Below are 14859 nucleotides of genomic sequence, written 5' to 3' on the forward strand. Positions count from 1 at the left end.
AGCTGTGGCCTTTTCCCGGCCTTTGGTCTTTGTCCGTAATGAGTGAGCGAGCGAGTAAAGTACTTAAGGTACAACAAAAAATTACTTAAGTAACAAAATACACGAAGGGGTATTTTGCATAATTTTAACTGTCCAATACGATTTTGTTTATTTTTTGTAAGGGTCTTAAGAACTAATGAGTTTTTCTTTTCTTTTCTTTTGTGCAACTATGATCAAATCATTTTATATCGATCTCAATCACACTTATATTTATAATATTAAATTTGTGCATTAGTTACACATATTGGATAAAAAAAAATTAGATGAAGACATCCTGTGATGCCCTTGAAATCTATAATTTGTAATATATCATCTGATGTCTTATCTGCCAAAGCAATTTTTATGAATTGATATTTAAAGAATGATTAAATGAGTTTAATGGCAATATTGAAGAACCAAAACTATCCAACACCAAAAAGTCAAGGAGAGATAAGTGACTAAAATAGAGAAAAAAAAAATATGCAACCCAACTTGTCAAAGACCAACACAAGATGGCAACCTCAAAAGAGGAAGGAAAGACTGCTTTAGGTTTCGCAAATATCCCAAAAAAAAAACCCAAACGGTAGTAGCGATAAGTGAGTAATGCAAGGATAAGAAGCAGCAATCTCAGAGGAAAAAAACAAGAGAATCAGATTGAAATCGTCTCAATTAATCACTGACCTCTTTCATTTCCTCTTTGAAAGATTCTTTGCTCGTCCACCAAGCCGTGGCCTTTTCCCCGCCTTCGGTCTTTGTCCGCAAAGTGATAGTGGGTGAGTGAGTAAACTAATTAAGGTACAACAAAATATGACTTGAGTAACAAAATACAAGAATGCGTATTCCACATAGATTTTAATTATTCATTATGATCTTCTTATTTTTTGTTAGGGTCTTAAGTAACTAATGAGTTCTTTTTTGATCTTTTGAGCAACTATGACCAAAACATTTCATATTAATATCTCCACGGCTCATTGATGCAATAATCAAATCAAATAATCCATAAAATAATAATTATATTTAAATTATTAAATTTATGCATTAATGATGCATATTGCAAAAAAAAAAAAAAAAAAAAAAAAATAGACGAAGACATCATATGATGCCTTAGAAATCTATCATCTGTAATCTATCATCTAATATCTTATCTACGAAACCAATTTCCATGGATGATATTTAAAGAATGACTAAATGAGTTTAGTAGCAATATTGAAAAACCAAAACTATCGAACACCAAAAAGTCAAGGAGAGACATGTGACTAAAATAGGAAAAAAATGCAACCTAAGTGGTTAAAGTCCAACACAAGATGGCAACCTCAAAAGAGGAAGAAAAGATTGCTTTAGGAACCGCAAATATCCAAAACCAAACGGCAGTAGAGACAAGTGAGCAAAAGGATAAAAAGCAGCAATCTAAGAGAAGACACAAGAGAATTGGGTCACAATCGTCTCAACTAATCACTAACCTGTTCCATTTCCTGTTTGCAAGATTCTTTGCTCGTCCACCAAGCTGAGGCCATTTCCCCGCCATCGCTCTTTGTCCGTAAAGTGAGAGTGCGTCAGTGAGTAAAGTCATTAAGATGCAACAAAAAATGGCTTAAGTAACGTAATACAAGAATGCGTATTCCACATACATTTTAACTGTTCATTATGAATTTTCTTTTTATTTTTGTAAGGGTCTGAAGTAACTAATGAGCTCCTTTTTTCTTATGTGCAACTATGATCAAACATTTTGTAATAATTTCTCCATGGCTCATTAATGCAATAATCAAATCAAATAATCCATAAAACCATACTTACGTTTAAAATATTAAATTTATGCACTAATTATGCATATTGGTTAAAAAATATAAGACGAAGACATCGTAAGATGCCTTTGAAATCTATAATTTGTAATCTATCATCTAATATCTTATTTACGAAAGAAATTTTATGAATTAATATCTAAAGAATGATTAAATGAGTTTACTGGCAAGATTGAAGAGGCAAGACTATCCAACACCAAAAAGTCGAGGATCGATATGTGACTAAAATAGAACAAAAAGTCAGCAGCCCAAGTAGTAAATCCAACACAAGATGGCAACCTCAAAAGGAAGGTAAGATTGCTTTGGGAGCCGCAGATATCCAAAACCAGAAGGAAGTAGAAATAGTTGAGTTATGCAAGAATTAAAAGCAGCAATCTAAGAAAAGAAATAAGACAATCGGAGCACAACCTTCTTAGCTAATCACTCACCTGTTCCATTTCCTGTTTGCAAGATTCTTTGCTCGTCCACCATTCTGTGGCCTTTTCCTTGCCCTCAGTCTTTGTCCGTAGAGTGAGATAAGTGAGTGAGTGAGTGAGATAATCAAGGTGCAACAAAAAATGGCTTAGTAACAAAATTCAAGAATGTGTACTCTACATATATATTAACTGTTCATTATGAATTTTCTTTTTATTTTTTGTAAGGGTCTTAAGTAACTAATGAGTTCTTTTTTTCTTTTTCTTTTTGTCTTTTGTGCAACTATGATCAAATCATTTTATATTAATTTCTCCACGGCTCATTAATACAACAATCAAATCAAATAATCTATAAAATCATACTTATATTTCAAATATTTATATTTATGCATTAATTATGCATTTTAGAAAAAAATATTAAACGAAGACATCTATGATGCCTTTGAAATCTATCATATCTAATATCTTATCTAAGAAAGCTATTTTTATTAATTGATATTTAAAGAATGACTAAATGAGTTTAATGGAAATATTGAAGAATCAAAACTATCCAACAACAAAAAGTCAATGAGAGATAAGTGACGAAAATTGAGAGAAAAAAAAAAAAAAAGAAAAAAAAAGCGACCCAAGTAGTTGAAGTTGAACCCAAGATGGCAGCCTCAAGAGAAGAAGGAAAGATTGCTTTAGGAACCGCAAATATCAAAAACCAAACAGGAGTAGAGATAAGTAATTAATGCATGTATAAAAAGCAGCAATCTAATAGCAAAACAAGATAATCGAATTACAATCGTCTCCACTATTGACTCACCTGTTCTATCTCGGGTTTGCAATGTTCTTTGCCCGTCCACCAAGATGTGGCCTTTTCCTCGCCTTTGGTCTTTGTCCGTAAAGTGAGAGTAAGTGAGTGAGTAAAGTAATTAAGGTGCAATAAAAATGGCCTAAGTAACAAAATACAAGAATGCGCATTCCGCATATATTTTAACTGTTCATTATGAATTTTCTTTTTATTTTTGTAACAGTTTTAAGTAACTAATGAGTTCTATTTTTTTTTTTTTTTTTTTTTGTGCAACTATGATCAAATCATTCTATATTAATTTCTCCATGGCTCATTAATGCAATAATCGAATCAAATAATCAATAAAACTATATTTATATTTACAATATGATATTTGTGCTTTAATTATGAATATTGGAAAAGTACAAAGACATTATTAGACAAGGACATGCCTTTGACATCTATAATTTGTAATCTGTCATCTAATATCTTGTCTATGAAAACAATTTTTATGAATTCATATTTAATGAATGATTGAATGAGTTTAGTGGCAATTTGAACAATAATAATAAAGCCAAGGAGAGACAAGTGACTAAAATAATAAAAATGTGCAACTTAAGTAGTTAAAGTCGAACACAAAGATGGCAACCTCAAAAGACAATGGAAAGATTGCTTTAGGAACCGCAAATATCCAAAGCCAAAAGGTAGGAGATATTAGTGAGCAATCCAAGGATAAAAAGTAGCAATATAAAAGAAGAAACAAGAGAATCGGATCACAATTGTCTTAACTAATCACTCACCTGTTCCATTTCCTGTTTACAAGATTCTTTGCTCGTCCAACAAGCTGTAGGCTTTTCCCCACCTTCCGTCTTTGTCTATAAAATGAGAGTGAGTTAGTAAAGTAATTAAGGTGCCACAAAAAATGGCTTAAGTAACAAAATATGAGAATGCGTCTTCCACATATGTTTTATCTGTTCATTATGAATTTTCTTTTCATTTTTGTAGGGGTTTCAAGTAACTAAGGAATTCATTTTTCTTTTGTACAACTTTGATTAAATCATTTTATATTAATTTATCCATGGCTCATTAATGCAACAATCGAATTAAACAATCCATAAAACTATACTTATATTTAAAATTTGTGCATTACTTATGCATATTGGAAAAAAACAATTAGATAAACACATTATTAGAATGAGACATCGTATGATGCCTCCGAAATCTATAATTTGTTGTCCATCATCTAATATCTTATCTATGAAAAACAATTTTTATGAATTGATATTTAAAGAATGATTAAATGAGTTTAGTAGCAATATTGGAGGACCATGACTATCCAACACCAAAAAGTCAAGGAGAGATAAGTAACTAAAATAGAAAAAAAAATGCAACCTAAGTAGTTAAAGTACAACACAAAATGGCAACCTCAAAAGAGGAAGGAAAGATTGCTTTAGGAACCGCAAATATCCAAAACCAAACGATAGTAGAGATAAGTGAGTAATGCAAGGATAAAAAGTAGCAGCAATATCAAGCTGAGGGCTCTTAAATGTAGGCTTAAACTCCTAAATAAAGAGGCTTATGCGGACATTTCAGCTAAAACAGATGAGGCTAGGAGATTGCTCTCCCTGGCCCAAGAGGCCATTCAACTAGACCCTCACAACCAGGATCTGGCGAATGTGGAAAAGGAACACCTTCGGGTTTTCTCCGAGTTGCGCCTCCAAGAGGAATCCTTTTTAGGCAGAAATCCAGGGTTCGTTGGCTTAAAGAAGGAGATCTAAACACTAAATATTTTCACCACTCAGTCAAGAGAAGCCACCTCCGAAACAGAATTCTATCAATCTACAATGGGGACACTCTAGTTTCTGATCCTCTTGAGGTTCATCACCTCTTTGTCTCTCATTTCCAAGCTCTCTTGGCGGCTTCCCCCCCTTCCTATGTGCCCACAATTGAGGAGATCAGGGAAAATCTAAACCATACTCTTGATGATAACCCGAGTTCGGACTCTCTCTCGGCTGTCTCGAGATAAAGAAATCCAAGATACCCTTTTCTCTCTTGCAAATGGTAAAGCTCCGGGCCCGGATGGGTTTAATGTAGACTTCTTCAAGCGATCTTGGGAAATTGTTGGCCCTTCGGTCTTATTAGCGGTTCATGACTTCTTTGCCTCTGGTCATCTTCTTAAGGAGATTAATTCAACCATCCTGACCTTAGTCCCGAAGGTCCCCAATGCTTCGTCTCAACAATGATTTCCGACCCATCGCCCTTTGCAACACAATCTACAAGTGCATTACCAAGATTATGGCTAACGGGTTAGCCGTGCTTCCTTCGATCATCGGTCTACCTCGAGAATGCTTTTGTTAAAGGTAGACGCATTAGTGATAACATTATACTAGCTCAAGAATTGTTTGTTGATTTTCATCACGAACCTTACCGGCCTAAATGCATCATTAAGGTCGACTTCTGCAAAGCTTTTGATTCGGTAGACTGGAACTTTATTGAATTAACCCTATTAGCCTTTAGGTTTCCTCGACTTCGTCCATCGAATGATGACTTGCATCCGGTCCCCCAAATATTCTATCTCCTTAATGGTGAACTACACGGCTTCTTTTCAAGTGGACGAGGATTCGCGGGGTGACCCCATGTCCCCCTATTTATTCACTCTTGTTATGGAAGTCTTTTAAGGGATTCTCAACACCCAATCTTGCAAACGGGTTTTGATTTCTTACGGAGATGTAAAGCAACCAGGCTCTCTCACCTCTTCTTTGCGAGATGACATTCTATTATTCTCGGAAGCTAATATGTCATCTTTGCGGCTTCTTTTGGATGGTATTCATTCCTTTGCTAGCTGGTGCAGGGCTCAATCCTAACCTCAACAAAAGTGAAATATTTCTTTCGGGTGGCCCCGAATCTCTAAGGAATGCTCTCACAGTACGTACCTCGGATTTCAGCTGGGCTCTCTCCTTTTAGATACCTTGGTGTACCTATTATCTCTTCCGTTGGGCAAGGAGGCATGTATTTCCCTAGTGAATACTATTACTTCTCGACTTCAATCTGGACAAACCGGTTTCTTTCTTTGGTGGCAGATTGCAACTAATCAAATCTGTCCTTCATTCTATCCAGGTTTATTGGTCTAGTGTTTTTATCCTTCCCACCTCAGTCACTAACCGAATTGAACAGATTTTCCGGCAATTTCTTTGGAGAGGCCCGAGCTTAGGGGCTGGAGGCGCAAAGGTGGCATGGGCGAGATGTCATTTTTTACCTAAGGAGGAAGGCGGTTTGGGTATTAGATCCCTTCGGATGAGCAATATTGCTATCATGCTCAAGCACCTATGGCTCCTTTTCACCGATAAGGAGTCGCTTTGGTCTAAATGGATTCACTCCATCTTCTTAAAACATAAAAATTTCTGGATTGTCCCAAGACCTACCTATTGCTCTTGGGCTTGGAAGAAGCTGCTTGGCCTTCGTGACTTGATCCAACATCATTTTAAATGGCGAGTTGGTAATGGGCTATCTGTCTCTTTCTGGTTTGATCACTGGCACCCCCGTGGTCCTCTCTACAAGCTGTTCTCTGATCGTGAAATCTACTGCTCTGGTATATCAAGGCATGCTACGGTTGCTACTGCTTTTCCTGCCTTTCCCCTATCTTCTGCTGTTGCCTCCTCTATTAGTAACTGGAATGATCCCCTTCCAACCCTCAATGAGGCCAGTGACCGTCTTCTATGGCTTGGTCATTCCTCAGGAATATTTTCTACTGCCTCAGCTTGGAGCCTTCTAAGGCCGAGGGATGTTGTGGTTCCCTGGTCGAGATTTATTTGGAACCCCTCCTTACCTCCTCGATATCAAACCCATCTATGGTTAATCTCCCGTAATCGTCTGCCAACCCAGGTATTATTACTAGCTCACGAGAGAATCCCTAATGTTACTTGTGTTTTCTGTTCTTCTACACCAGACTCGGTCGATCACCTTTTCTTCGGATGTACTATCACTAATCACCTTGCATCCTTTTGGGCGGCTAAGTGTAACCTACCTTGGAGGAATCATGCCTGGAACGACAAACTTTTATGGGTTATTGAGCACCTTTCTGATGCATCCTTCCACCAATCACTGGCTCGCTTTGCCTTTGGCGCCTTATGCTATCTCATTTGGAAAGTAAGAAATAGCATTATCTTCCGCAATGAAATATTATACCTCCCGGCATTAAAGGACTTCCTTCGTAAAGCTGTCAATAAGGCTTTATCATTTCCCAAGGTCCCGGACAACCCCCGTAATAGAAGGATTCAACTTAGTTGGGGCATCCCCCCTACCATCTTTGATTGAGTTTGCGGCCTGGTTTCCCTTCTTGGTGCCTCTCCTCTTCTTCTCCTCTTTATTTCTTTTCCTTGTGCGGGCCACTGTGTTGTGCGCTCTTTGCCCTTGGCTGCTGTTTGGCCTTCTTTGCTGCTGTTTTTTTCTGCATTGTATCTCTCTTGCAGCTCTCCCCCCCTCCCTTCTTTCCTTTCTCTTGGCCCCGGCCCCTCCCACTCGTTTGGATTTGTTGTCCTTCTGAGTGTGTTTTGGCGCCGGTTCCCCCCCTTTGCTGTACTTCTGTATAGCTTTTTGTGCTTAATTCTATATATCTATTACCCTTTTACCAAAAAAAAAAAAAAAAAGTAGCAGCAATATGAGAGAAGAAACAAGAGAGTCGGATCACAATGATCTCATTTAATGACTCACCATTTCCATTTCCTGTTTGAAAAATTCTTTGCTCTTCCACCAAACTTTGGTCTTTTCCTCGCCTTCGGTCTTTGTCCGTAAAGTAAGTAATTGAGTGAGTAAAGTAATTAAGGTGAAACAAAAAATAGCTTAAGTAACAAAATACAAGAATGTGTACCACATTTATATTTTATTGTTCGTTATGAAATTTATTTTTATTTTTTGTAAGGGTTTTAAGTAACTAATAAGTACTTTTTTTCTTTTGTGCAACTAAATTATTTTATATTAATTTATCCACGGCTCATTGATGCAATAATCAAATCAAATAATTGATAAAACTATACCTATATATGAAATATTCAATTTGTGCATTACTTATGAACATGGGAAAAAAATATTATACAAAAATATTATTAGACGAAGACATCGTATGATGCCTTTGAAATCTATAATTTGTAGTCTATCATTTAATATCTTATCCAAGAAAATATTTATGAGTTGGTATTTAAAGCATGATTAGATGAGCTTAGTGGCAAATTGAAGAACCACAATTATTCAACACCAAAAAGTCAAGGAAAGACAAGTAACCAAAATAGAAAAATTATGCAACCTAAGTAATTAAAGTCGAACACAAGATGGCGACCTCAAAAGACAAAGGAAAGATTGCTTTAGGAGCCACAAATATCCAAAACCAAAATGTAGTAGAGATTAATGAGTAATGCAAGGTTATAAAGTAGCAATATAAGAGAAGAAACAATAGAATCCGATCACAATTGTCTCAACTAATCATCACCTGTTCCATTTCCTGTTTACAAGATTCTTTGCTCGTCCGCCAAGCTGTGGCCTTTTCCCCGCCTTCAGTCTTAGTCCGTAGAGTGAGAGCGAGTGAGTAAAGTAATTAAGGTGCAACAAAAAATGGCTTAAGTAACAAAATACAAGAATGCATATTCCACATATATTTTAATTGTTCATTATGAATTTTCTTTTTATTTTTGTAATGGTTTTAAGTAACTAAGTTCTTTTTTTCTTTTGTGCAACTATGATCAATCATTTTATATTAATTTCTTCATGGCTCTTCAATGCAATAAAAATTAAATAATCCATATAACTAAGACATTATTAGACAGAGACATCTTATGATGCCTTTGAAATCTATAATTTGTTATCTATATTTTAATATCTTGTTTATGAAAAGCAATTTTTATGAATTGCTATATAAAGAATGATTAAATGAGTTTAGTGGCAATATTGAAGAACCATAACCATCCAACACAAAAAGTCAAGGAGAGATAAGTGACTAAAATAGAAGAAAAAAATGCAACTAAGTAGTTAAAGACCAACATAAGATGGCAACCTCAAAAGAGGAAGGAAAGATTGCTTTAGGAATCTCCAAATATCCAGAAAAACCAAACGGTAGTAGAGATAAGTGAGTAATGCAAGGATAAAAAGCGGCAATATAAGAGAAGAAACAAGAGAATCGGATCACAATCATTTCAACTAATGACTCACCTGTTCCATTTCTTGTTTGCAAGATGCTTTGCTCATCCACCAGTATGGCCTTTTCACCGCCTTCGGTCTTTGTCCGTAAAAGTGAGAGTGAGTGAGTGAGTGAGTGGGTGAAGTAATTAAGGTGCAACAAAAAATGGCTTAAGTAACATAATACAAGAATGCTTATTCCACATACATTTTTAACTGTTTATTATGAATTTTCTTTAAGTTTTTCATTAATTATGCATTTCGGGAATATATATATTAGACGAAGACTAAGTATGATGCCTTTGAAATCTATAATTTGTAATCTATCATCTAATATCTATAAAAGCAATTTTTTTATTGATATTTGAAGAATGATTAAATGAGTTTAGTGGCAATATTGAAGAACCAAATTCATCCAACACCGAAAAGTCAATGAGAGATAAGTGACTAAATTTAAAATAAAATAAAAAAATGCAACCTAGTTGAAGTCCAACACCAAGATAGCAACCTCAAAAGAGGAAGACAATATTACTTTAGGAACTGCAAATCCAAAACCAAAAAGTAGTAGTAATAAGTAAGTAATGCTAGGAGAAAAAGCAGCAATCAAATATATTTTAACTTTTCATTATCGAATTTTCTTTTCATTGTTTGAGGGCTTAATTAACTATGTCTCGCTCTTTGAAGACTTTGGAAGGCTTAACAGAAGACATCAGTTCATCCATTACTGAAAGTTCTGAGCTAAACAAATTCGTTATATGTACTGTGTCTCCGCACTTTGGAAATATCATATTACCCTCCTACACTTTGGCACTGCCATACCACACAAACTTTGAAAAATTATAGATTACTTTCCAAGCTTTCATATTTGTTTCAGCCTTTACTTTTTCCGTTTGTTTAACCGTGACATGTTAACTGAAAATGCACTAACTCATTTAGAGCACAGTAACATCTATTCCATGTTTTATGAAGTTAAGAAAATACAAAATAATGCAAGGTTGATAAAATCAGTTAAGAAAATTGTTGAGTCTGTCCGTTTTAGGTAACACTTAATGGTTATGCAAATTGCAAAAATAATGGATGCAACAGTAAATCCAAGCTTCTTCTTTTTTTTTCCCCGGGGCGGCCGCGGGGGGGAGGGGGTTGGTAATCTATAATTTTTCAAAGTTTGCGGCCTATTGTGTAACAGTATTAAAGTTCAAGATGGCAATTAATGCATTGTGACATCAAAATAAACACATAATATTACATAATGTAGAACACTCAGTTATATATATAAAAAAAAATTAAAGATTAGAATTTATATTATTTATATATGTGTATTTGCTATATTAATACCAAACGACATTTCAAATTACAAAGAACATGTCAGAAATTACATAATATAGAACACTTAGTTATATATAATAAAGAAATATACTTAAAAATCACATTTCACATTACTTGTGGATGTGTATTTGCTTAAGTTATACCAAACAACATTTCCAATTACAAAGAACGCGTCAGAAGAACTCTCATGCATTTGAAATAATTTAGAGGTATCTCTGATGATTTTTTGTCGTCGGATAAAAAAAAAATATATTTTCATGCATGCAAATTTCAGAATAATGTTTTAACTTTATTACAGTTTGCGCTGTTTTACCAAATTAGAGCATCAAATTGAAACTAAAACAAATCAATTCATGCACATCTACTGTATATTGATGAAGAAGATGCTGCACCTTGTCTAACTTGGATTTAAAGTCAGATGTATCCAGAGGAATCTCCTGTGCATGACCCAACAAAGGCATTCTAGGAGTTTTAGCAATGTTGGTACCTGATAAGTCCAACTCTATTAATGAGGTTAAATTTCCAAGTGAACTTGGAAGTTCTCTCAACCCTCTACATCCCGACAATGAAAAGTGCTTAAGCTTCACCAATGCCCCCAGTTCTTTAGGCAAATCAATAAGACCACCGCACTCTTCGATCTTTAATTCAATCAACGACACTAGATCTCCTATGAAGCTCTCAATTCTCTCTAGATTGAAGCAGTCTGCAAGAGTCAACCTCTCTAAATGCGAGCATCTGGAGAAGTCTGGGATTGTTGTTATGCTAGAACACCGAGTAACGGATAGAACTCTTAAATTTTGTGCCCTCTGTAAAAAATGGATGACATTTTAATTGAAAGAACCATCACATAGGACACATGGAAATTGTCAGACTGGAATTAAAACAAGTAATTTACCTTAATCAAGTCCCATGCTTTTGAATCATCCTTGAAGTCAATAGTGTCAAGTTTACAAACAACAAGATGATCCAAATACATATTGGCTGCCCTAAAGTCCTGAGGAGAATGCCAAGAAAACCATCTCAAATTTGAATGACATCTCGCAAAATCCCCAGCATAAGTTCCCCAGTGTAGCTCGAGGAATCTTAGATTTTTTAACCTTTCAAACTCTTCATTTGTAATCTCTATGGGGTCAGCATATCTAAATATCTTAAGAGCTTGAATCTCATCCTTCCTCTGCAAGTGAAATTTTTTGGAATAGAAGTTTATCAACTTCCAACCACTTGTTTTTCAACTCAAAATGAACAAGAAAAAAATTGTAAGGATTTAAACAAACAAAAAAAAAGAATCTTTAATCACAAAATATACAATTTTTATTTGAAAATGGGACATTTCTTACTTACCTTTTTGGTTTTTATGATTTCAAGGGCCTCTTGTGCAATCCACAACCTACTACGCTTTCTTGGATTGAATGGACTTTCTAAATGGACAATACGCTTTCCCAATTCTATAAGTTGATCATGCATCCAAATGTTATCATTGTCTAATATCTTTATCAAGCACCTATCGGTAAGAACTTTTAGTCCTCTTATGGGATAAAATTGACAATTAGCCCACACGTAAATTGCATCAGCCTTATTCTCATTAAACAAGAAGCATGCTATATCGAGAAAAATTTGTTGTTGATATTTGTCTTGGTTATCATAGCTAATCCTCAACGTCTCCATGATGTCTTCCTTAGGTACTTCCCTTAACCTAACCAACATCTCTTTCCAAAATGCTTCATCTTTCCCATTGAGTAACGAACCTATTACTTCTATAGCCAAAGGGAGCCCTCTCATAATTGAGACAATTTTACTTGAAAGCCCATGCTAAATATCGGAAGGAAATTCTCTACCAAAGGCATGCTGACAAAAAAGGCGAAGCGCAGCAGCGTCATCCATCTTTAGCATCTCATAGCATGGAATTTCATCTTTAAGTCCCTTAACATTCAGAACAATTTTGTTTCTTGTTGTAATGATTATCCTAGACCCTGAATGTAATGAATAAATCTTAATGTGCTCTTTTTTATCAACATCATCCAGAACCAAAAGGACATTTTTAGTGCTGAGTGTGTCTCCAATCCTCCTCATTGCTTCCTCACTATCCATTAATTGTTTTGTAGATCCAGAACCAACAATGTCAGATAGTAATTTCCTTTGCAACTGGACTATGCCCTCCTTGGTCAATGAGCTTTCTCGTATGTTCTCAAGGAAGCTACAACACTTTTCAAAGTGGGAAGATAGTTTATTGAAGATGATCTTGGCAATGGTTGTTTTACCGATACCACCCTTTCCATGAATTCCAATGAGCCGCACATCCTGATGGTTGACATCTAATAACTCTATCAATTGTTTTACTTGATCCTCAAGTCCAATTAAATGTTCAGTCACTGATTTTCGTTTCATCTCTAGCTTCTCCATAACCTTTTCAACGACTAATTTGACAATCGCTGCTTGGCTGTCATGTACACAAGCACTTTCATTAGTTGACTACATTAATTTCTTATACATGCATGCCACATGATTTTTCTTCCCAGAATCTTACTTTCCTTGTGTAATTGATGTTTCTTGAGGAGAACTCACAAAATAAATACAAAATAAAGTCGGCACCATATGGGATCATTGATGTCTATGGCCTTTTCACCGTAAATAGAAAATGGAAACTGATACCCTTTTAACATGGGTAATTTTTGGGGGGGTGGGGGCGGTGTTGAAATTTCTGTTTGAAGATGCAGATCGTTTATTTTAATAAGTAAGAATGCAGATCAAATTGAAGTTATTGACCTCGCAGGGGAAAATTTTAGGGAAGAAGTTAAAAGTACGATGTAAGGTTGAATAAGAGCAGGAATTGCGGGTTGTTTTCAATATTTTCCGTTAAAAAAAAAAAATCACAGGGCAACTTGTATCCCCTAAAACAGAAAAAGAAGAAATAGGTAGGGATCTTTAACGAGTGTTACCTTTGATCCTTTTTCACATTCCATCCCTTGTTTTCATCAACTTCCGCAAGAGCCTTTCTCCAAGCCTCTGCTTCCCGAGGAAAGTCCTCGTTGTGTTTCTCAAAAGCAATGCTATAAAGTGGAGTTCTAAGTTTAACATCCTCAGGTTCCACATCAAGAAAAATAGGAATGATACTTTTTTGACCTTCAGATTTAGAGACATTTTCTACTATGAGTGCAAGCTCTTGGAGGCACCGTTTACTAGAAGCATAAGTCTGAGAGAAGATGGGTATGTAGAGCATGGAGTTGTTGATTACATGTAGAAGGTTCTCACCAATCACTTTATCAATGGGGAGTTCATCATCCTCCTTGAATACACAAACTCCAGCATCTACCAAGCCATGGTAGAGGAAATCTGTGAATCCATGACGAGTGTCGGATCCTCTGAAACTCAATAACACTTGGTACTTACCTCCTGATACTCGTGCAACATCGCTATTCGTTCTGGCCTCTGAGTTTGCCATAGGTAGGGAGCTTATTACTTCCAGAAATCTCTCACCTAAAGAGAAAAAAGGTTGGTGTGGCGTGGCCTAGCTAAGACACGAGCTGAGGTTTTGGATATGATGGAGGCAAGAGAGTAACAATACCTAAAAAGCAAGAGTACCTAGGGGTGTCAAAAAAACCCGACCCGACCCAAACACGATCCGAACACAAAACAAGTTGAGTATGTGTTTCGGGTCTTAAAATTGTTCGGGTCACAAATACAGAACAAGTAAAGAAATATGTTTCGGTTCGGGTCAAGGCCGAACAATGTTTCGACCCGAAACACGTTAATTCCAAATTCCAAACAAGCTGAGAAACACAAACACGTTCCGATCTTTTACCGCTAAGAAACACAAACACGTAAAGAAATCCCTCATAGTCTTCGGCTCCGCCTTCTTCTCCGACGACTGCGCCTTCTCGTGGATTCCGCTGCCGCCCTCCGATCGACGCGCCGCCCGCCTCGCCGTCACCTCGCAGTCACAGTCGCCGTCTCCTCGCAGTCGCCGTCGTCGTCGCCGTCGCTGTCGCCGTTGCCGTCGCCACCCCTCGTCTCAACGCCGGAACCCTAGCCGCCGCCGAATCAATCGATCGTCGCCGTCCGTCGCCGAAAACCCTTCCCCTTCCCCTTCCCATGTTAAGGGTCGAGCTGAAATTTTGACGTTTAGGGTTCGAGTTCTGTGGGAGCTGTTGTTCCTGGAGATTGGACAAGTCTTTGGCCGTGGAGGTACGCCATTCATGCTTCGTCTCTGCGCATAGCTTTTGCTTCTTGAATTCGCCACGGTTTCTTGCTTTCTTTCCACCAATGGCTCCGCCTCTTGGGTCGAGTCCACTCAGTCCAGGACAGCAGCACCGGGCTCTGTACCCATCTGCGCGCGCTGGGTTCCCCTCTCGTTCCGTCATCGGTT

General features: G+C 36.6%; 2 protein-coding genes across 2 annotated transcripts; both read right to left on the reverse strand.

Moving 5' to 3' along the window:
• Positions 1 to 2057: 2057 nt before the first annotated feature.
• LOC120291989 lies at positions 2058 to 9269 on the reverse strand. Its single transcript, XM_039309828.1, has 7 exons — positions 9204 to 9269; positions 8488 to 8556; positions 7716 to 7784; positions 3806 to 3880; positions 3039 to 3107; positions 2246 to 2314; positions 2058 to 2192 (listed from the first exon to the last, which is right to left on the reverse strand). Exons 1-7 carry the CDS (start codon positions 9237 to 9239, stop codon positions 2058 to 2060), a joined length of 522 nt encoding a protein of 173 aa, XP_039165762.1. The 5' UTR covers positions 9240 to 9269.
• Positions 9270 to 10624: 1355 nt separating this feature from the next.
• LOC120291990 (disease resistance protein RUN1-like) lies at positions 10625 to 14030 on the reverse strand. The gene is made up of 6 exons (XM_039309829.1): positions 13884 to 14030; positions 13433 to 13802; positions 12332 to 12933; positions 11838 to 11941; positions 11392 to 11670; positions 10625 to 11302 (listed from the first exon to the last, which is right to left on the reverse strand). Exons 1-6 carry the CDS (start codon positions 13933 to 13935, stop codon positions 10814 to 10816), a joined length of 1896 nt encoding a protein of 631 aa, XP_039165763.1. The 5' UTR covers positions 13936 to 14030; the 3' UTR covers positions 10625 to 10813.
• Positions 14031 to 14859: the final 829 nt, after the last annotated feature.

The sequence above is a fragment of the Eucalyptus grandis genome, chromosome 3, assembly GCF_016545825.1.
Source record: "Eucalyptus grandis isolate ANBG69807.140 chromosome 3, ASM1654582v1, whole genome shotgun sequence".
Classification (NCBI taxonomy): domain Eukaryota; kingdom Viridiplantae; phylum Streptophyta; class Magnoliopsida; order Myrtales; family Myrtaceae; genus Eucalyptus; species Eucalyptus grandis.

What these genes read in the sequence shown, in the direction of transcription:
- LOC120291989 (XM_039309828.1), bottom strand. Translation starts at nt 9,239, where the DNA reads ATGAGCAAAGCATCTTGCAAACAAGAAATGGAACAG. An exon ending in GCAAACAAGAAATGGAACAG is followed by an intron (nt 8,557 to 9,203) that starts GTGAGTCATTAG and finishes CTACGGACTAAG; the next exon opens with ACTGAAGGCGGGGAAAAGGC. An exon ending in GTAAACAGGAAATGGAACAG is followed by an intron (nt 7,785 to 8,487) that starts GTGATGATTAGT and finishes TTACGGACAAAG; the next exon opens with ACCGAAGGCGAGGAAAAGAC.
- LOC120291990 (XM_039309829.1), bottom strand. Translation starts at nt 13,935, where the DNA reads ATGGCAAACTCAGAGGCCAGAACGAATAGCGATGTTGCACGAGTATCA. An exon ending in AATGTGAAAAAGGATCAAAG is followed by an intron (nt 12,934 to 13,432) that starts GTAACACTCGTT and finishes TGTACATGACAG; the next exon opens with CCAAGCAGCGATTGTCAAAT. An exon ending in TTTTTGTCAGCATGCCTTTG is followed by an intron (nt 11,942 to 12,331) that starts GTAGAGAATTTC and finishes ATCAACTTATAG; the next exon opens with AATTGGGAAAGCGTATTGTC.